This window comes from Emericellopsis cladophorae (assembly GCF_022114955.1).
Source record: "Emericellopsis cladophorae strain MUM 19.33 chromosome Unknown NODE_56_length_136797_cov_115_582007, whole genome shotgun sequence".
NCBI lineage: Eukaryota > Fungi > Ascomycota > Sordariomycetes > Hypocreales > Bionectriaceae > Emericellopsis > Emericellopsis cladophorae.
Genome location: NW_026250981.1, coordinates 115398 through 136797, shown reverse-complemented (window position 1 = coordinate 136797; position 21400 = coordinate 115398). Strand labels below are relative to the sequence as shown.

General features: G+C 53.8%; 3 protein-coding genes across 3 annotated transcripts; 1 reads left to right on the top strand and 2 right to left on the bottom strand.

The window, feature by feature from the left end:
* Nucleotides 1–6496: 6496 nt before the first annotated feature.
* Nucleotides 6497–7388, top strand: J7T54_003882 (Transcription factor of morphogenesis-like protein; the record flags this gene model as incomplete). The annotated part of the gene is made up of 3 exons (XM_051509229.1): nucleotides 6497–6742; nucleotides 6887–7021; nucleotides 7098–7388. The coding sequence occupies 3 exons, from the start codon at nucleotides 6497–6499 to the stop codon at nucleotides 7386–7388; spliced, it is 672 nt and encodes a 223-aa protein (XP_051359802.1).
* A 2635-nt stretch (nucleotides 7389–10023) lies between these two features.
* J7T54_003881 (uncharacterized protein) lies at nucleotides 10024–10514 on the bottom strand (the record flags this gene model as incomplete). Its single annotated transcript, XM_051509228.1, has 2 exons — nucleotides 10024–10143; nucleotides 10191–10514. 2 exons carry the CDS (start codon nucleotides 10512–10514, stop codon nucleotides 10024–10026), a joined length of 444 nt encoding a protein of 147 aa, XP_051359801.1.
* Nucleotides 10515–19516: 9002 nt separating this feature from the next.
* Nucleotides 19517–21316, bottom strand: J7T54_003880 (Malate synthase-like protein; the record flags this gene model as incomplete). Its single annotated transcript, XM_051509226.1, has 4 exons — nucleotides 19517–19574; nucleotides 19630–19860; nucleotides 19918–20896; nucleotides 20956–21316. The coding sequence occupies 4 exons, from the start codon at nucleotides 21314–21316 to the stop codon at nucleotides 19517–19519; spliced, it is 1629 nt and encodes a 542-aa protein (XP_051359800.1).
* Nucleotides 21317–21400: the final 84 nt, after the last annotated feature.

Genomic DNA, 21400 nt, shown 5'->3' with positions numbered 1-21400 from the left:
TGCAAAGGCAGGCGCGAGTTCACGTGACTGCCAGGTGCAGGGTGGGTCCCCGCTCTTGACCAGCTGTGACATATATAGCCCTAGATAATATTCCTAATAGACTCGTTAGGGCATGCGTTTATCTTTCTATAATGGTTAAAGATAAAGTAATATTAGATCCGTAAGGCGATAATATCTTAATAGGGGGTATTAAGGGCATAGTTAGAAGGTATTTAATTAACTAGAGCGGATACTTTTCCCGATACCGTTATAACCTAATACTAGGATAGATACTTTCCTTAATATTACCGATATATACTCTTACTATAATACCTATCGAAACGGGACCCTAACCGTATATTAACTATATTATATTACTAAACCGATAGGTTCGCGGATAGCTTTTTAAGCTAGCGTAGAAGAGATATTATTATATATATAGCTACTTTATTTATACTAGTTTATGCGTGGGATTGAGATTTTATATAATAGAGTCTATTCTATTAAGGGGGATATTCCCGTACTAGCGAAAAGAGTAATAAATCGCCTAGAAATAGCGGAAAAAGTTAGTTATAAGGTAGGCTAAGAGTAAATATAGTTTTAGCATTATCTAATAAACACGCTAAGTAGTCTTATATAAATCTACACTACTAGTCTATAACGTATCTATAGCTCCTCCTCGTACTCTTCTATCGTAGGGGGAGTTCTCTATCTTTATTTACTTATAGATAGTACCTGAGGAACTTCGTCGTCGTTATCGTTAACCACTTTACCCTACGTAGCGGCTATCGGATGTATATAGGCAGGACTTGTCTCCTTTTCAATATTTCCAGCAGCTATGTTAGTATTATATGTTTTTGGAGTAACACTTATCGTAATCTGGGTTGATAGCGCGGTCTCTGGTTTACGCATAGCGTCCGCCGTATGTATTGGATCCAGCGGTGATAGAATCGATCGCACAGCTCGCCTTTCTGGCAATAACCTCTCCACACTGGTATCTGGCTCAGTACGGATTGGTGTCATCCCTCTCTCGCTATCACGGATCACCTTCTGGCTATAAGGAGTCCAGCGCTATGGTGTCCGTGGTCTACGTGCTGAGCTAGGCGCGACTTTGGATAGAATCCGGTTAGGGCGTTCCACTTCAGCGTGCTGATCTTGGATGACACCGATTCCATCTTCGTAAGCCTGCTCTGTTTGTGTCGAACCCTCGACATCACCTTCGACAGCTTCGCCTACACTTGGCACCGGAATGCTGCGTGATCAGCCTGAGGATGTTATGCTTCAGACGCCTCGCTCTGCCTGCACTGCGGTGCTTTGGCCCGGTCCAAAAAGAACACTAAATCGAAACTCATCGACACCCTTAGTATTTGAACGCTGCGGTCGGTGGCAAATACTATGACGGCGGATTGTATTCTTCCATCAAGGAAAAACTCTTCTCTGCGGACTTCGTACGGCTACACTCGTCGAGTCTGCGCCAGAAGGGACAACGGCCCCCAGTTGTAGACTACTCGAGTATGGTCTTCCAGTAGCTGCGCTAAGGCCTTCTCGTGCGACCCAATGTTCAACCCGGGCACTTGAGATGACGTCCTTCTGATACCCGAAATGATCTCTTTCAATGCCAGGAGATAGGTGTTCGTACACAGCTGTACCTGGCTAGGCCGGAAAACGTTGTGCTCAGCATGTTTGATCTCGAACCCCTGAAGCTCGAGGGACTTGGGCAAGTCGTGTACCCAACTAAGTGCGAACCAGACGTTAGCAAACCTCATGGATCTCGGGTTACCGCGATTACCTATAGTCTATGCCAACGCGCTTAAATAGCTCGTTGATACCAGCCTCGAAGGTTGCTGCTGCATTTGTCTTGACGACTTGATGCATGAGATCGGCCTCTTCCCATTGTATGAATCCACCTGGCTCTGTACTCAGTCAGCCGAGCACATATAATCGGGTGTCTATATAGCAAGACCTACTGAGCATTTTCTCAATATTTTGAATTAGCATATTCACATTTCTGCCCCGGAGATTGCTTGCCCACATTCGCAAGTGCACCACGTCGCGTTGATAGTGAAGCGAAGGCGGGGTGTCTTCGAGAGAATTGAGGAGCCCTAGGGTCACATTATCCGGCAAGAGATCGTGGCGTGGGAATTGTCTGTCCGAGATGTCGTAGCCATGAAGCTTGACTGTATTGGGGAGCTGCTGTGCCAGGTCCAGTATCCAAGATCTGGAGATTGGTGAGACTTCCTCTTGTAGCGAAGGCAATACTTACGCTGTACCCGTACCTACTTCTGCAATCTTCATGTCTTGGGTGACGGAGATGGAAGGGTGCAGCAAATATCCTTGGCGAAGCCTCCAGAGCAAGTGCTGCGCATCAAGACTGAGGCACGGGGTTAATATATGAGCCAAGGGAGGATGGACGATTACCTGACGAACCGCACAGACTCGGCTGCTCCTCTTCCAAGCACATAGTCATCAGAAGCGTCCATATTGTGAGTCGCGCCCATCAGGTGTGGCTTCAAGCTTTTCGAGACGAAGTAGCAAACTCAGCTGTCAAAGTAGGGCAGCGTAGCCTATCTATAGCTGAGCTCTTTGTTCTCATCCACGTTCGTGACATATGCATATCGAAAGCAGCCTTCCACAAGATTGCTTTAGAGGATCTGCCAAGACCTGAAATCAATGAGACAAGTCTTTTTGAACGTTTCATCCCGATCTGGTGCGAATATGAGTGTCTCACCAACTTAGTCTCCCGCTTAGCAGGCAATGAGGTAGCCCAGAAGTATCTCAAAGATACGGGAGCTTGGTATGTAGTTGCTTAACCTCCAGAAACCAGGAGGAATTTCTGTCTAAGGCATTTCTCGGCAGTGACGAGGCTCAAGATGTGAAGTGCTTCAACTTGCGAAACAAAGGGAGAACTTATGTCTGGGATGTGTCTCGCAATATCGTAGCATAGAATCCGGGGGCCTGAGTTTTCTACACGGGAAGGAGTTTGATGTTTAGAAGGTGTCTCGGGCACTAAGAGGATGTTGAATGTAGGAGAGTGATCTCAGGATTATCCTATAGTAGATATGTAGCTTGTGTCTCATGAGAGTCTCGGCGCACAGCACCACACCGCACGGCAGATTTATGCTGCATAATGCTACTTGATCAGGTTGTCTTCATGTTCATTTAATCTCAATGTCTTGAAAATCGTCTGATGACGACTCAAAGTACTGCAGAACCTCCTTCAAGTGCTCATATTCCATGACGCCGAATGTGGAGTAAACCTGAACCAAGGGGGTTATGGAATGCCCTAGCCTGAGAAAAATTAAAACAGGCGTGATGTATTTAAGATTTCTTTGAATTGTCAAGGCTTTCATGTTTTCCGGTACTCAGTATGCCGTCGGCCTGAGAATGAATAAAGTACTTATTCAGCCGCCCCCTTTACAATGGTTTTGCGATTAGAACCATCCACACGTACATTTCTCAACGATCGAGCTGCATTTTCTCCTTTCCCCTTAATTTTCTTTCGTCCCCGCAGGCGCGTTGACCGGGACGACGATGATTGGAATTATCCCCAGATCCGCAGAAGCCAATACAAGCGTCGAACTCGTCGTCGGCCTTGTGCTCACCCAACCTGGTCTCGATTACTATATTTATGAGCGCAATCAATCTTGGCACATTGGTCTTGGTGTCCAGTCATCCTTAGTCGTTGACTCCACTGGCAAATTGGCGACAATTCAGCAAGACGATGTTGTCCGACAAGTTCCACTCTCGTCCACAATGGAGCAAAATGCACGAGACTTTGTGGCGGACAATGCACACATAGAAATCAAAATATTCGGATATGTTGGATACAACTATGCCTCTCATGTTCGGGGCAGATCGTACTCTCCTGGAAGGTGGCCTTTGCTTCACTTAGTGATACCTCGCTATCAGATTACGGTTGGACCCGAAGAAATCACGGTTGAAGGCAAGGACGACAAGGGTTTCCACGATATCATCAAATCACTCAAATCAACGCGCATCGAGATACAGCCCAAGGACGCAATTGCTTCGGGCGTTTCACAAGGAGCAACAGAGTATACCGATGTCGTCAGCAAAGCACTTTCCAAGATCGAAGATGGCCTGGTCACTAAGGTTATTGTTTCGCGCGCTGTGGACCTAGCAAACCGGGTTGACATGCTCGCTACTCTGCTAGTTGGAAAAAAATCGAACACGCCGAAACGGAGTTTCTCTTTCAGTTACGCCGGTTATCAATCAGCAGGATTTAGTCCCGAGCTCGTTCTTTCCGTCGTGAAAGGAAAGGTCACAACCGAGCCTTTGGCCGGTACCCGCGCCCGCTGCGATGACCAGGCCGAATGCGAAAGGCGCAAAAAGGAACTCGAGAATGATCCCAAAGAGATTGTCGAGCACGTTGTCTCTGTCAAAGAGGCTATTGCCGAAATGAAACAGATATGCTGCCAGGGAAGCGTGGTCGTAGAAGATCTAATGTCGGTACGGACACGGGGCAAAGTACAACACCTTGGCTCGGCGGTGGCCGGCATGTTGCAGAGCAATAAAGATGTCTGGGATGCTCTGAATGTGCTTTTCCCCTCCATCACGGCTTCGGGTATTCCAAAGGAAGCTGCTTTAGGAGTCATTGGATCTCTAGAATCCTCTCCAAGGGAGCTCTATTCTGGTGGTATCATTATGATGGATCCGGCATCTGATGATTTTGAGGCATCTTTGGTGCTTCGTTCTGTCTTCCAAGACCAGCATCGTCAGTGGATCCAGGCAGGTGCTGGAGTCATATCCCAATCTCATCCTGAAAGGGAGTTTACCGAAACATGTGAGAAGCTGGCAACGATCGCGCCCTTCCTTAGGAGCGAGTAGGTAGTTATTCAGGGCTCACGAATTCAACGGCCTGATCAAAATGCAACTTTTACCCAAGGTCACATTCTGACACAACTGGCCGTACCAATGTGCAATGTAGCAGATCCTGGTATGAAGTGTTGGAAAGTACTCTGCCTCATGATCAGAACCTACGTGTCTTGTGCCATGCCGAAATTCGCCGAACGTATCTATTCATGGCCAGGCTGTGAGACCAGCTACAGCATTTGATGCTTCGCCACTGCGCGAGATGCCCATAGTGTGGACTGTGACGTAGACATCGTCGCAGAAAGTTTCTGAAGGTGTCTTGGCGACGCGAAGCACTATTGGTGATAGCACGTAGGCCTCTTGTGCTGCTTTGGGTACCTTATGTTGTTGGAACGGGCATGGGATAGGACTGGAATGCATCTTCTGCCACAGTCGCGGCATTCACATGTCACCAGAGCAACGGCTGCCTCCGATATGGAGTCAACATGACGACCCGCTTCAATATGCCATTTGACCTGGCAACCTTGTTGAGAAGAAATCTTACCAGCTTTTCATCGTAAAGCACTACGGCCCTGCCATTCTTGTTAGCTGAGACTGGAGCTCGGATGAAGATGATACGCGGAGCGACGGAACCGGGGGCGAGCCGTCCTCTTGCCGCTGTACATGTAGGAGGTGACGCACGGATCACCCCAGCTGAGGGGCACCGTGCCGATGTCCTTCTGGACCCTCCTGTCGACTCCGTCGCCATGCATCCTGGAAGCCCTCACACAGTATCGACCAAAGGACACGTTTGAGTGAGGTCTGGTACCTGTGGCTGACGAAAGGGACTTGTAAGCAGTGGCATTGGGAAGCTTTGCTTGAAAGCCCCAATTCCCGTCAGCTCGCATGGCAATGCGCCCGCTCAATTAACTCGATCTTCGTGAAGGACGTGCCGAGGGTTCAGCTGGGGAAGTTCGTGACGGCGGGTCTGCTGCTCTTGACGAAAGCTTGTCGCTCGCACGGTGACCAGAGTTAGACGCGACTGTGCTCGCGATGCGTAAATGCCACGCGGGAACACTAGCGCTCTTGTGGCTTTGAATAGATTCTATGCCGAACCGGGTTTTTCAACGTTCCATCCGACATTGAAGCCATGATGAGAGGATTGCCGTCTTATAGCAGCACTTCTCATCCTCAAAGGGCGATGACGATCTGCGCCGCTTTTACAGTGTGAATCGCCACTGTGTAGTTGCGCCTCCAGCGAATGACTGCCGTCGCTCCTGCCTCGACCCTCTTCCAAGGTCGCACCAGTGCAGGTGCTCCCCAGCATGCTGCTGATATCCAGCAGGGGCATCCGGTTTCTGACGCGTTTGATTGGCACAGCCGTGAGCTAGCGGCCAAACAAAGGCAAAAGGTGAGCCGAGTCCCTCGTTCGCAGACGGGGCGCACGGCCCTTTTGCCCATTCGCTCCTGCAGTTACCGCCACAGCTGATTTCTGCCGCAGAATGACAGAAAGGGCAGCACTTCCCTCCGTGTCCCTCCTCTCCGCCCTCGACTCCAGATTCAGTATAGATCCATCGGCACCACGCTCAAAGCAGTATCTCCACCACTTTTTGCCTTTTCCAGCCTGCTCTGTGTGATACAGACGATTGGATTGGACTGAATCAAGAAATCGCCCAGAACGACAAGACATTCCCGTCCTTGGACCAACATGGCCGACATTACCGACCAGCACGACCAGACCTCGCAGCCCGAGCTCGACGAGGCAGGCAATGGCGCGGCAGCCCCTCAAGAGAGCCGCGGCGTGAAGCGTCAGCGCGGCGCGGGTGCCGACGACGACGACGACGATGACGAGAAGGGCAACCGCGAGCGTCGCAAGATTGAGATAAAGTTCATCAACGACAAGTCGCGTCGCCACATCACCTTCTCGAAGCGCAAGGCCGGCATCATGAAGAAGGTTAGTGAACCCAGCCAGCCCTGCGCACCCCCCTCCCGCCTCCCCTCGTGTCGCGTCGCGAGACGGACATGTGGACAGGCTGCTCGTGGCGCAACAACATGCATTGCGTACTGTTCTATGACTGACACCTGATTGCTTCAATAGGCCTACGAACTCTCCGTCCTTACCGGTACCCAAGTCCTTCTACTCGTCGTGTCCGAGACGGGCCTTGTCTACACCTTTACAACCCCGAAGCTGCAGCCGCTTGTCACCAAGGCAGAGGGCAAGAACCTCATTCAGGTACGTCGAGCCCCGGCGCGCCATGCGCCGCGCCAGTCGTTTACAAGTTGTTCGCAAATATTAACGGTCGACGCAGGCTTGCTTGAACGCTCCCGAGCCCGCCAACGGCAACGAGGGAGTTGTCGACGGCGCCGACCAGGTTGACTCTCCCGAAGAACCTGCGCCCCAGCACATGCCTCCTCAAGGCGGCCGTGCTGGCATGCCCCAGAACCCACACATGCCTGCGGGCAACTACATGCCGCCTAACATGCCCATGGACCCCCAGCAGGCACTGGCGTACCAGAACTATGTCCAGAGGAATCAGCCGTATGGATCCGGTATGCCTCAGCAGCCGGGCATGCCGCCCAGCGGTCACCACCAGTCTTGAGTAACGAGAGTTGCTGGAAGACAATGAACCCTTCGAGACTATTGAGTTTTGTGGCCATCACTTCAGGCGTTTTGGAGGCGTTAGCACATTTTATATTCGAGCCTCGGCAGCCCAGTCACAGCCTGACATACGTCTCTAGGCGTAACAAGGCCGCCGAAGCTACTAACATTCACGTTACCCCCTACGCTTCGTCTTTTTTTGCTTCTGTCCTACTTTTTTTTCCAGCTCTTTCTTTATAAGCGTTTGTTAGCACAATGACCGGGTGTGCTCACGAGGAAACTGCAGCTTGGTGAACTGGGAAACGTCTGACCTTTTTGCGCATCCCGCGTCACCTTAGGGGTTCCCGATGGCTGAAGTCAAGACACCTGCGACAGCCGGGTGAGCAACGAGGGAAAGACGATGGAGTGGTTGACGGCAAATGAAGGCATGATACGACGGACGGCTGGAGGAACTGGGATGGGAAATCTGGATGCAGATATTCGCGCGGGATATCTTGCGTTGCTTTGGCCGACCATGGAGTCTTGATAATGCGCAATCGCTTGAATTGACTTACACGAACACAATATTTTTCCCTTTTGAGCATTTCTGACTGTTGCGGCAACCTTGGAGAAAAGGTAAAACACCGATCAGGTAAGTGGGGGCAGAGTCATGAATCCACGGCCGCGCCGGGCAGTCCAACCCGAATAGGGAAGTTATCTTCAGGAACTACATACCACGCTATCCCGCGATGGGTCACTATAAGAGACATACAGATTCAGATGGTGATGAGGACGGTGTTGTAGCACAGGTGTACGTCAGACGACGAAGCCATACGCAAGGGTCTTGAGATGTCAAAAGAAAGGCGGATACGTCTACCCAGGTCGGTGCCCCTTGTAAGTAGGCCAACTGCAGAAACTCGGGCGGATGGATGCCATGGCGTGGTTATCTGCCTAGAAACACCGCATGACTATAGTAGTACTGCATTATACCACATGCACATCAGAGAGGGTGGTTGTGATGTGAGCATCGACGTTCACACGGCACTTCTCGCCGCCTACCCGAGCTTTGCCCTACCAAGCCGGAAAGAAGACTGCGTGCACAGCCAGCTGACTGACAGACCCCCAGTTTCTCGAGTCCGCAGACTGCAGTCTTCCTTCTCCTCTCTTCCTGTATAAACCCGCCTCACCCGGTCCAGATGCAGCCTCCCGTCTCCGAGCCTTCCTTCTGCAGACTTCCGTCGACGACCCTACATCCGACGACTAAAGAGGCAGCGAGACCGCATATCATGATGGCGCTAATTATAGCAAAACTTGCTATAGGAAAGACAAGCTACTATGGAAGGATGGGGGGGGTGGCGCCGGGTACACCGCAATTACAAGGTGTTGCTGACGGAGAATGACAAATGTAGTCTAGGGACAGGGCCGTCATGGAAGCTATGCAGACAGAGGTGTTCATCCGTTGGAATCTCAAAGCGGTGGTGTCTTCCCGGCAAAGAGAGCCTGGATGGCAATTACACATTGCTGATGGTTACGTGCCTCAGGGGTGCTCTAGATGCTGCAGAGAGGCTGGGACTAGTCACAGTTTATTCGATCCCAGGACCCCCCATACCATATTCGGCCTTAGGTAAGGCAGAAGACACTGACAACCCCTGTCTGTGTCCTCCATCAGCATCAGACACGGATACGTATGTGTACTGGACTTTTCAAGTCGCCATGTTGGTAGGGCAACTGCGGGCCCGAGTGCATGTAACTATCACCTGGATCCTGTTCACATGCACAAGGATGCGTCGAGCAATGAACACCCTGATCAGATCTGACACGTCTCCAGCGGATCTACATACTCTTGGGGTTCTCAGGTAAATCAGCAGTGTGCAAAGAGGGTATATGACCAATCGTCGGGCAAGGAATAAGCTTGCAAAGATCAGAAGCGTCACGCTGCGCTTGCACGGGTATTCAACTTAGACCACGCCGCTTGAAAACAAAAGCTGAGAAGTGATGAAGCAACTCTCACTTTCACAGTAGCACGACAATAGTGCAAGCAACCACGCAGATCCCTCCCAGCGCCCAACACGGCATATGCAGTCCGACCCTCTCACTCACTATCTTCCTGTGTCCCATTCCAGTCCACGCGTCTCCGCGGGCAGAGCCGCAGAGGGAACCCGCCATCCTCCGGCGACACACCAACTCTCATCACATCAGGACGACAGCCTACGTGGCCAACTACGCTGAGCATGCGGGTGGGACGGGGACCCTCGAATCAGCAAGGTGAGGAGACACCACCGTGCACGCCTCGGCATACATATCTTTTCACAGGGCTGACTGTCGTGAGGGAGTCAGCCCTGTATGCTTGCTTGGAGGCAAAAGTCAGGGACATCCCAATTCTGCGACGGAAAGAGTCTACTTCTCCCGAATGCAATGGTGTTAGATGCACAGAAAACGCGACTTTGTCCGAAAGTGACGCGTGAGTTGCCTTTGTGAAGTATGGTGAACCCCTTTAGCCCGGACCCCAAATCCCACATACTCCTCATGTACGCTGGTGGTGATAGATACATGTTCTCCCGTCTCCTGTACGCCAGCCATATATGCCCCCACGCTCGACCATGGTTCGCTTCCCGTTGATGCATCCCTGCCACAGGCCCGGACGCCTTCCAATGCCTTTAATTTCGTTCATCGACAGAGCTGATACTACCGACATCGTCGTCTCGTCTGTCGCCCCCTTGGTCCTTCTTTTGCTGTGCCAGTACCTTTTGCTCGCAGCCCTTGACAAGACGGTGACGCTGTATCTTGTTAGATCATGCTACCCACCCACGGTCGATCTTCTTACCTTGAGCGCGTCCTTTCGCGAGAACTGCTTGTCGCAGTATGTGCAAGGATAGGGCTTCACGGCCAAGTGGATTCGCTTGTGCCTCTTGAGATCGTGATTGCGACTGAAGGCCTGGGGGCATGAGTTGCATTTGAAGGGTCGTTCGGCTGCGCCGTTGCCCTGTGCGTGTGGGTTGTACAGGTAGTTGTGCGGTAGCGAATAGGCAACCTGGCCCGGCAGCTGGCCCATTTGTTGCGACGGCGCAAAGCCCCCCGTCATGGAATACGCAGGCTGTCCGGACAGGGAGGGCGGTGGCCGGGCTTGGGCGTGATGCTGTAGGTTCATCGGCTGCTGTACGTAGGGCAGCTGCATCGATCCTGGTCCGCGCGCGCCAGGAAACATGCCCGGGTTTCCGCCCGCTGTCGCACCCAGGGGTGACCTTGGCCCTTGATATTGTGAATGTAGAGTTGGCACTTGGGGAGATGCGCTCGGTGGCCGTGCAAATCCGTAACCAGCCTGCGTTGGCGCTGTTGACGTCGACCCCATGTGTTGGGGCTGGGTGACTGATGGGAGCTGATGGCCCGAGAAAGGCACGGACTGCTGTGTCGTCGTTTGCCCATGGGGGGAGAATGGCGCGTGGTGCTCATACCCGTGATTTGACGATTGCTGCAGGCCATGATGGTTAACAGGAGAGGGCGAGGACCTTTCTGGCGCGCCGTGGCTCATATAGGCAGTCGTCTGCGAGAACTGATTTGCCCGCCCGTCGTATGTCGATAATGGCTGCTGGTGATGTTGCTGCTGTTGCTGTTGATGCTGATGGCCATTCGTGATGGGCCGGGCCTGTGTAGGTGAAGTATTGGACATGTGCTGCTGCGACGGTGCAGGTGTTGGCCACGAGCCGTGGCTGTGACCAAAGGTATAGTGCCCTTGTGATTGCATCGAGCTTGCTTGGGGGGTTGGTGGTCCAGCCGAGTTGAGACCCAGGCTTGTAGGGCTGGCGCCAGTTCCTATTTGATCCTTTAGCTATGCGCTCTCGGGGGGAAGCTTGTCGTGGCTTCAACACGAGGGGGACGCGTACGAGGTATACCTGAGCTGTGTATCTGGGGGATTGTGAAGGACGGTAGGTTCTCGGCAGCAGCCCGACGCGACAACAGAGAGTGCGCCGTTGGTGTTATGCCGACTGGCAAAGAGTCCATGGAGAATTGGGTCGCTCGGGCAAGACGGACACGGCCCTCAACGTTCAAACGAAACTAGTGCGATCCTTCTCTTGGATATCCTGTGTCCTGATCCGCTCTTCAGCACCGGAGCCCTGAGAGAGATGTCAAGTCGGTGCAGTGTTCCGTCACGGCTGCCTCTTTGGTCGTCCCGGCGTGAAAGTCGGCGATGTGCGTCGAAGGCTTTAGCTGAAGCTGACGTGATAGCCAACCCTTGAACAGCCTGCTCTTTGCGGGTTGTGATCGCGCATACAAACCAACCCCTGGGATAGCTCGGTGGTACTCGACGCGGCCTTTGCCTGGTGCGATGAGCAGCGCAAAGCTTGTTCGCGATGCGCAAGCGAAATCCGGCGATTTCTGCCTTTGGCAGCAACAGAGAATTATGGTAGCGTAGAGCTAACTCCAGAGGTGAACACGAGCAGGGCTTGCTCTTTTGTCACGAGCAACCGTGGGTATGTGTTGCAGGTCAGACAGTGTTTCGGCAACGACGCGACCCGAACTTGCGATCAAGAAGTTCCCAGTATCCCAGTAGAGCCGGGCAACAGGTCAGAGTTGGTCTTTAACAGTGAGTTGATTGCGCTTTCGTCGCCATGTGGACGCGTTTCTTGTTTCCAGATTCTCCAGGGTCCAGGGTTTCTGAGGCTGTTGGTGATAAGGTTGCGGCAATGGCTTGCAGATGGCTTGTCCTTGTAGTTCCAGAGGGGCGCGGGCGAAGGCGTGCAGCGCAGCGCAGTGTTTTCGGGTGTCTATTATGCTTGCAGGGTGGTTGTGGGTGTCCAAAATGGAGGGCGCGGAGAAAAAAGATGATACGGGATCTTGCAATGTAGGTAAGTAAGTAAGGTAGAGGTAAGGTGAAGAGAAAAGGCTGGATGGATGCTGTATGATGATGATGGTCGAAGGTGGTTCCTTCCCGGAGCAGATACGCTTGCTAGGGTAAGGCACCTTAGCTACGTACCGCTTAGCTTAGGTTGGTTTGGTTTGGTTTGGCTTGGTCTTGGTCTTGGTCTTGGTCTTGGTCTTGGGTTTACTGGAGAGACCCAGCCAGACTGGACTTGCAGAGTTCGGGCCTGGGCCTGCAACGGGCTTGGCGTCTTTTTAAGTTTAGTGTGGGCAACAAGTAGCCTGCCTGCCTGCACACGGGCAAGAGACACAGGAGACTGGCAGAGACAATCAAGATAGAGCGAGCGTGGCGTGCATGTCAAGAATATTAACGTCTTGTCGTGGTTTTGTCTTGGTCTTGTCTTCCTTGCCTTGAAGAATCGAGGTGCCCGCCCGTCCATGATCACAGCGGCAGCCGGCAGTGGCGGCCTCAGGCGCCTAGTCGCTCACCATCTTCATGGACGGACGGCACGCAAGGCGTAGCGTGCCTGTCTCTTCACAAACACAACACCCTGCCCACCCCAATCACAGACAGAACATGAGCTAACTCAACTCGTGGGCAGCTGTAGCGTATTAGCGTAGCGTACATTAGCTGCGTAGCAGGCATGCCTGCATGGGTCCTGGCCTCTAGCTCGGGAGGGCTGAAGAGCTCCCCTGTTCACCTGGGCCTTGGCTCGGGCCCCTTCAGCTCTCTTCAGTCTCTCTCTCACTCTCTTCACTCTTGATTGATCAATGAGTGCAGACTGCAGACGATGGACCAGGGTGTGTGGGGTGTGTCTTGCATTGCTGGAGAGGGGTCCATCTCACGCGGGTGGGTGGATGGATGGGTGGGTGGGTTGCTGATGGTGTTGCTGCCACGCCTCCCGGGTCTGACATTTGGGGTCAAATGGTGAGGAATGGAGTCAACGGACCAGTCCTTTCTTGCGGTATTTACATGCAAGTCTTCGCATTGGGTAACACTACTGTACGGATACGTATTCAGACAATCAGTGGGGCAAAGTAGAAGTGTCATGTCTCGTCGACATCAACAAATGTCTCAAAGCTTCATCCGCAAGGTGAAGAGAGAGGAGGCAAGCAGTGCCTGTCTATCCATGACAGCCCACGACAACTATTAGACTCGGAACCATCCGCAACAGCACTTGAAACATTGGGTTTAACGCTACATGTTGTCGACAATAACATTTGAAACCCGCCTTGCTTTGCCTTGGGCACATGACACATGCATCTACCGCGCCCACTATTTACAGATACAATTGATTGTTGATTGCAGGGCAATCAATAACTCGGAGGCCTCGACGACAGAGCAAAGACAGACTCCGTCCTTGAACGAGCCAATCCACCTACCTACATATCTCCATACCTTGGCCTGCATTCCTCCGAGCCAATGTGGCCACATTGAACCCCTGGTTTAATAATAAGACACGGGACATGATCCTGCCGGGGAAGGATAATGAAGTGACGACGCCACCAGGCGTGATCATGTTGAGCATTGCTGCCATGAAGCAGACCGGATGAACCAAAACAAGGGCCCTGTTTCACGCAATTAGCGGACACAGGAGTTTGCTCCGCGAACATATTCGGACTTGGGAGTGAGACTTTGCGGCCACGAATGAAGCGTGAAACATGCATTGCGCTCTCCGACGCCCATCCGAGCGAACATGAACTAACAGGACTTGTACGGTTTGTTCGATCCAATTTGAGACGAGGAAACAAGCTGGACAGCAGTGGATATTACAACAGTATTATTGGGATGTTCGTTTGGAACGCTGCCAGTTGAGCGTTACACCAACGTCTTGAGAGGGCACGGGCGTAATCTCTCGGAACAAGCGATTTCCCTTCCACATTCGGTCAGCGGTTCTTTACATTAACTAGAGATTGACCACCTGCCGCCGGCCGCGCTGGGCAACCAAGACTGATGCGTCTGACGGCGTCTGACGGGCATTCCAACACTTTCTCCGCTGGTCTTTCATGACCCATGGGTACATCATGCTTCTCTGCCAAATACGATCGTCCGTCCGAACGTAGGAGTGACGAGGTGATCAGCGCCGGCTACGGATAGAGATAAGCCATCATCGCGCGCCGCCAAGCCAGCCGCGCAGCCACGGGGGGTTCGATCTGCTCAATTGACTAACCATTCACTTTAGGGGGGGACCGCCCAGTGCCGTGGCGGTGGGGGAGGCGTTCGTTTCTCCAGATCAGCAATGCCTGGCAGCCAGCCACCAGCCACCGGACGCCAGCAAAACCAGGACAGCCTTGCAAGTTGCGCCCATGCCGAGATCGTCCTGCGAGCACGATCAATTGCTTGTTTGCCCCAGAGCCCTCGCCGAACATTCAACGTGAACCTGTCTCCAGTCATTTGATGAGTACCAGACAGCACCTACCTCAAGCGTCCATCTGTCGGCGAAGCCGGTGCGCCTAGGCACATCAGCTCAATAGCAGGTCCCCTGCTGCCCGTCCTCCTCCCCCTATGTCGCCGACGACGAAACGGGAGCAGCTGGCCAGCGGGCTCACCAGTCCCTCGTCCGTCCCACCTCCACACACACCGGCCGGAAACAAGCATATCGCCAAGGAGGGCTGGCGTATGCCGCTGGCACATGGCCAGCACTGCACGATCAGCGCCTCCCCCATCGATCACCAAAATACCTACTATTATCTACGTACAAGTACGTGTAGCTGGAGTTGAGGCTGGGAGAGGAGGATGCGCTCCCCCGCTTTCCGTCCTGCAGACTCAGTCCAGTCTTGAGCAGCTTCCGCGAAACAGCATAATATGACATGCCTACAGTTCTTATCACCCAATACTCCTCCTAAGAAGGTGGCATGACAAGAGCATGACGCGGGCAGACAGACAGATAGCTGACAGGTGCTGCTCCTCACGGGTCGCTTGGTAGCCTGCCAAGCGCCGCGCTTTATCCTGGATAGCCAAGAAACATGTGAAAGAGAGGGGGGGAAGGGAAAAAAAACAGCAAAACTTGATACTTTGCGCTAGCATTACGGGAGCGCCGACGTGAAGCTGTCATGTTTCGTCTCACTCAACACGATCAATCTCACTTTTTCAAGGTGCAGTCGTCGTCGAATCGTCGAGACCCTCCTCTGCTGATTCTCATCGCATGTCTGTCTCGAATCGGGCCCGCCGTCGTGCGGGCCCAGACCTTCAGCTGATGGGCATTGGCTCCATGTCGGGGCGGTGGGTGATGTGGGTGGTGGTGATCCGGAAGCAAGCAAACTGAACCGGCCGCTGTTGATCAGACCATGCACCCGGGGGAGTAAAGTCAGACAATTCTTTGTTGAGTCGACGCCTCTCCTCTGCAATGATCAATGGATCGTCAATTGCAATTGGCAGTGCCCAGAGCACCCTGGAATAAAACTTGCGAATCACAACCGGATGAACCCAACAGACCGGGACACGCAGCAGCAGCAGCGCGGCACACAGACCCTCGTCTAGCGCTGGCCGAGCCTGGCCTGGCCTAGCCTGGCATGACGATGCCCTCTCGTCTATGCATCTCCTCCAATCGTGCAGGGGTCTTGGTGGTCAGCCGACCAGCTGAGCGGCTCACCCGCCCAGATTTGGGGTGCGATCCGTGAACAACATCGAGACAGAAGTCGTCTATTGTTGCTTGTCAATTTCAATACGCGCAACTAGTCGTGCGTGGTGCGACTGTTGGCGTATGGGCTAGGTATAGCGGATGCGCGATCGATTGGCATCGCATGGCATGCCCAACCTGTCCATTTCTCCATTCCTCCCCGGTCGTGGAGACTGGACCCTCATCAGCATCACACACCCTCCCTGTCTACCAGTACCATCCCCACAGGCCTCTGGCTGCAAGAGCCGATCAATTCTGACGGCTCCTTCTTCAGTGTGCGGGCAGGGATGGGTGGGTGCAGCAGCGCTCATATCAAATTACGCGGACAGTCCTATATCTGTCCAAGGACACTATTAGTTGGCAGATTGCGCTTTGGTGAAATATCGCTCTAGCCTCTGAGTGAGGCTGCGCGCTTGTGCACTGAGCAGCCGGCAGCTTGTGCGACTGGACGGCCGCAACAATAGTAATAGAGACATTCACAGTAGACTGGAGTCTTACCCCTGTGGCTATCCGAGACATGACTACGCCTTGATTCCGACTGGCTGCTGGGAGATTGAAGCCATCATCTTTCGTGTCGTTTTGCTCATCACAGTGATCACACCTTATTCCATCTCATCTACGGAGTACATACATCCAAATTGACTACCTTACTATCCCACGTTCGTACTAGCAAAGAGGACGGGCAGTCATAGGATTAGCTGGCATTCAACGTGGAGTTTGGGGATTGAGCCATCCCTGACGCCATGTCAGAAGCTTATTGTTAGTGCTGCTGACAGCGGCAGAGGCTGCCCATCAGACAAGAACCAGAGACTTGAATTGTTGGAGACATCCGCGGACACGTGCGAATGACTGACAGGTGGAGGCGCCTCGCAGCCTAGGGGCAGTCGTACAGTGGGCTAATCCATGAGACTGGATCGACATCAACAAGATTGTCAGCTCCGGGCCCCGGTTGCCATCTTGCTGCATCCGGCCCTGGGGAGGCTAGGATTCGAGGTACGTATATGTATTCAACAGCCGCCGGGCGACATGGAACCCATGGTGAAGCTGGGTGGGTAATCTCTATTCTAATTTCTATCATCCTGGGCGGGATCATACCGCCCTCTCGCTACCATCTCTTGGCGCGAGCCATGTCTTGTCTTTCGCGGAAGCGAGAGGATACAGAAGGAACGGGCAATGCTCTGCAGGATGCTGCTGCGTCGGATCACTGTATCCCTCGGCATTACTAGAGCCATCTCACAATCTTGCCAGTCCTGCCCAGTCGTCCTCGTCCCCAAGACTCCAACAAGTTCTCATCTCGGGCCGAATGCTAGTCAGGACCCAGAGTCTGGGATGGTAGTCCCATCGTCCCGACTCTCCAGGCGACTGGCTAGCAACAATACATGTAGATGCTCTTTCGTGCATTGTCGTGGTCGCCCGCTGGTCGATGGGCCAAGGCAGACATCAAGGGTTCGCTTGCTGCACGTCTGATGGCTTAGTGGACGCCAGTCTGGTGGTGGCTTGATGCGGGCTGCGGGAAAGGCTGGCGGTTTCGCGAAAGAGGACATTGGCCCATGGTACGTACGTAGCGGCGTCCCGGCGCCCTGGACGGGCGTCCTTGTGATTGCTAGCTCAGGTAATCAAGTGCTAACCAAAAGCTGCTGCTGCTCCATTCGTGATGCTCGACGCAAACCTAATTAGCGGATTGCTGCCGCAGTCAGTCAGTGAGGCAGTCCGTCAGTCACCTGTGACCTTCGTCATTGACAGCCATGAGGAATCCACTGCCTTGGACTAGCGACTATTATGACTGCGACAGGGCGGCCGCCTGGCTCCAGCCTCCAATATTCGGTTTTCAGCTGGCCCCCCGTCCAATTCTTCCCCGTCACTCCGCAGGGAGCCTGGCTGGCCATTCGGTGACAGCGGTGTCGCTCAGGTGGCAATTGCGCGCAACTGACTACTGACCGCACGGGCGAGGCACTGAAGAGTGAGTGCTGGGAGAAGAGAGGGAAGAGAGCGGAGGGGGCGTCGGGCTATCGAACACGGGATCCATGCCATGGCCATGCGCCATGTCAGCCAGGGTGGAGGCGGAGGGAGCATGAAGCCACAGCCGCGCTAGGTGGGGGACGCCTCCCCCGTGCCAGAGCGAGAGCTGGGACTGAAGACCAGCAAGCAGCGTTCGATATTCGACAGCTTCTCCTGTAATTTGGCCAAACGACAGCGTCCCCGCCATTGAGTGCTGAGTTAGTCTATCAATAGCGCCCCTCCCGCACGGGTCGGACCAAATTGCCTAGCCCAGAGGAAACGAGTAAGACAGCAACATGCTAGAGACTCATCAAATGCAAGTTAGACTCTTGGACGCTTGTCCTTATTATTACTGGTCCCTGGCTCCTTGTTGCTCGTGGCGCCATCACAAAATCACAATATACCATCTCCCTCACTCCCACATCCCTGCGTCGATCCTCCCTTGCCCTCCGGCTCTATCAATTACAAGTCCCCTTGATCATCACTGCCGCATTCTACTGCACTGGCTACGCGCAAGAGGCTGCTTCTGTTGCTAGGCGTGAATGGAACAACAATGCTGCAGGATTGGCAAGCACTTCATGTTGTCTTGCTTGTCCTTGTCTCGTCTCGGAGACTACTCAATACGCGCATATCAATGTTCCTCTATCTTGACCCATTCGCACACATTCTGATCATCCATAACCGCTTCCACTTTTTCCAGTTTCTCGTCCATGCACGCACGCAAACAGGCTACATGTACTCCTCCGACGTCAGTCCTGCCTTGGCCTCCCCTGTCATCAATGAATGAAATAGCATTATCCCCTGTAGATACTAGTTTAGTGTCAGGCCCGAGACGCGGGAAACTTTTCTCGAGTAAGAGAGTATCTTGCACCCACTGTTCACGAATCAGCTTCTCCCCCACCCACCCCGTTTCCTTGGCCCTTGCTTTTCTCATCAGTCTCTGGCTCACTTGCCAGGGACCAGACCCGCCTGACGCTCTTGGCCATTGTAATCCATGTGCTATTGTTTATCCACTGCACTCGCGTAGCCCGGATGGAGTGGAGACTCTCCCACCAAGTTCGCCCGCAGCAAGACACAGGGACTCCATGGCACAAGTAGCGTCCCAGCAATCTGTGGAATCGCGAATCTCAACCCTCTCAAGCCTCAACACGCCATACACGCAGTAACTAGTCTAGTGGTTTGCCTGCCGCGTCCCCAACAGCTGGGTCGGCCGGCCGTGCCCCTGCTGTCCTCGGCAAAGCTAGACTGATAGCTGCTCCAAGTTCTCGGGACCGGTAGGTAGGTAGCATCATGCCATGTTGTGTGTACGTAGCGGTCGAGGCTTGGGGGCTTTCGGGGGTAGCCGACACTATTGGCATGGCACGAAAATGAGAGCTTGTTCAGCTCAGTATAACATCCATCACCTATCTTGTGGTGTTCCCATTAAGGAATACACGAGCACGGCGTTCCTAGACAGGATTCAGTCCATCTTACGGATAGACACGGCTTTACTCGACGCATATCACGCATTGGGCAACAGTGACTTGACTTGTCCAGAGCACCATGCGCAGATTCAAGACGTCAACAGAAGGACAGGCAGTGTGGTTGTACATGATGATTTGATATCATTGCCTAGAGATGCAAAAAAACTCCAAAGTAGTGCTTGCCATGACAGAAAACCCGCCTCACCCGCCTCTCACAGCTTAGACGCCGACCTTGGCGTTCCCACCTGGGTAATTTCATCGTAGAGTAGCCTGATATACATAGTCAGCATCATGGAAGAATAGTATGTCACGCGGGACAACTTACGTGGTGAGGAAATCGGCATAGTCCTCGCCCGTGATCTGCCCCGCAAAGTACTGGGACGCGAGCTTGAACTTGTTGCCCTTGGGCCCCTTGGCCGCGAGCTCGTCGGCACACTCCTTGAGCAGACGGAGCGCGTACGGCTTGTCGACCTTCTTGCCGTCCGCGGTCGACACGCCGTGCTTGGTCCATTGCCAAAGCTGACTGCGCGAGACCTCGGCTGTGGCCGCGTCCTCCCTTTAGCCTTGTTAGTATTGAATCTTCTTCAGAAAGGCAGACAGCTGAAGAACTCACATGAGGAAGTTTATGGGCACGCATCCGACCCCCCGGACCCAGGCCTCCATGTAGCCCAGGCCAATGTTCAGGTTCTTCCGGATACCGTCCTCAGTGATGACGCCGGGCACGTTCATGTTCAGCAGGTCGTTGGGGGAGATCTGGACGTCCTCGCGGCGGACAAAGAGCTGGTTCGGGGTGGGCATGTGCTTGTTGAAGACCTCGGTGGCAATGGTGGCAAGGGCCGGGTGGGCAACCCAGGTGCCGTCGTGGCCGGCGCGCACCTCGCGCAGCTTGTCGGCGCGGACACCGTCCATGGCCTTGTCGTTGGCGGCCTTGTCGTCCTTGATGGGGATCTGCGCGGCCATGCCGCCCATGGCGTGGACGCCGCGGCGGTGGCACGTCTGGATCAGCAGCTTGACGTAGGCATCCATAAAGGGCACAGTCATGGTGACGGCCGAGCGGTCGGGCAGGACAAAGTCCTTGTTGTTGCGGAACTTTTTTATCACACTGAAGATGTAGTCCCAGCGGCCGCAGTTCAGGCCCGACGAGTGGTCGCGCAGCTCGTAGATGATCTCGTCCATCTCAAAGGCGGCGAGGATGGTCTCGATCAGGACGGTGCCGCGGATAGTGCCCCGGGGCATGCTGACATAGTCCTGGGCGAGGTTGAAGACGTCGTTCCACAGCCTGGCCTCCAGGTGGCTCTCCATCTTGGGGAGGTAGAAGTAAGGGCCCTGGCCGATCTTGACAGTCTCAAACGCGTTGTGGAAGAAGTACAGGCCGAAATCGAACAGCGAACCCGAAATGGGCTCGCCATCCACCGTGACGTGCTTCTCATCCAGGTGCCAGCCACGCGGGCGGACGATGAGCGTGGGCAGCTTCCGGTCGGTCCTCAGCTTATACTCCTTGGGTCCTTGCTTGAAGTCGACCTGTCGGCGGTTGGCGTCGTAGAGGTTAACCTGGCCGTTGATCATGTTCTCCCAGGTAGGCGCACTCGAGTCTGGGGTAGGCAAGTCAGTTTCACGCTCCTTGACGTGGGGGATGCGCGCGATCACTCACCCTCGAGGTCAGCCATGTATGTCCAGACATCCGAGTTGAGGGCATTGACGACCATTTTCCTGTCAGTGGGACCCGTGATCTCAACACGACGATCCACGAGGCCCGGAGCAGGCGGTGCGCCCCTCCAAGCATCATTCTCACGAATGTGCTTTGTCTCGGGCAAGAAGGTTGGTAGCACACCGCGATCGAGCTCTGCCTGGCGGAGCTTACGGCGCTCAAGCAAGGCCTTGCGAGTGGGGTTGAAACTGCGATGGAGGAGAGCCAAGAAGGCGAGCGCGTCTGGTGTGAGGATCTTGCTGTGGCTCTCGTCGACTTTGCCGAGGACGTTGACGCCCTGGAGGATGTTGTCGGTGGTGGCCATGGCGGCGGGATGTGATGAATACAGTGCAGCCAGCAGAGTTGGGAGGTACCGTGTCAATTGGGTGTTTGGGAGATGGTATCGAGA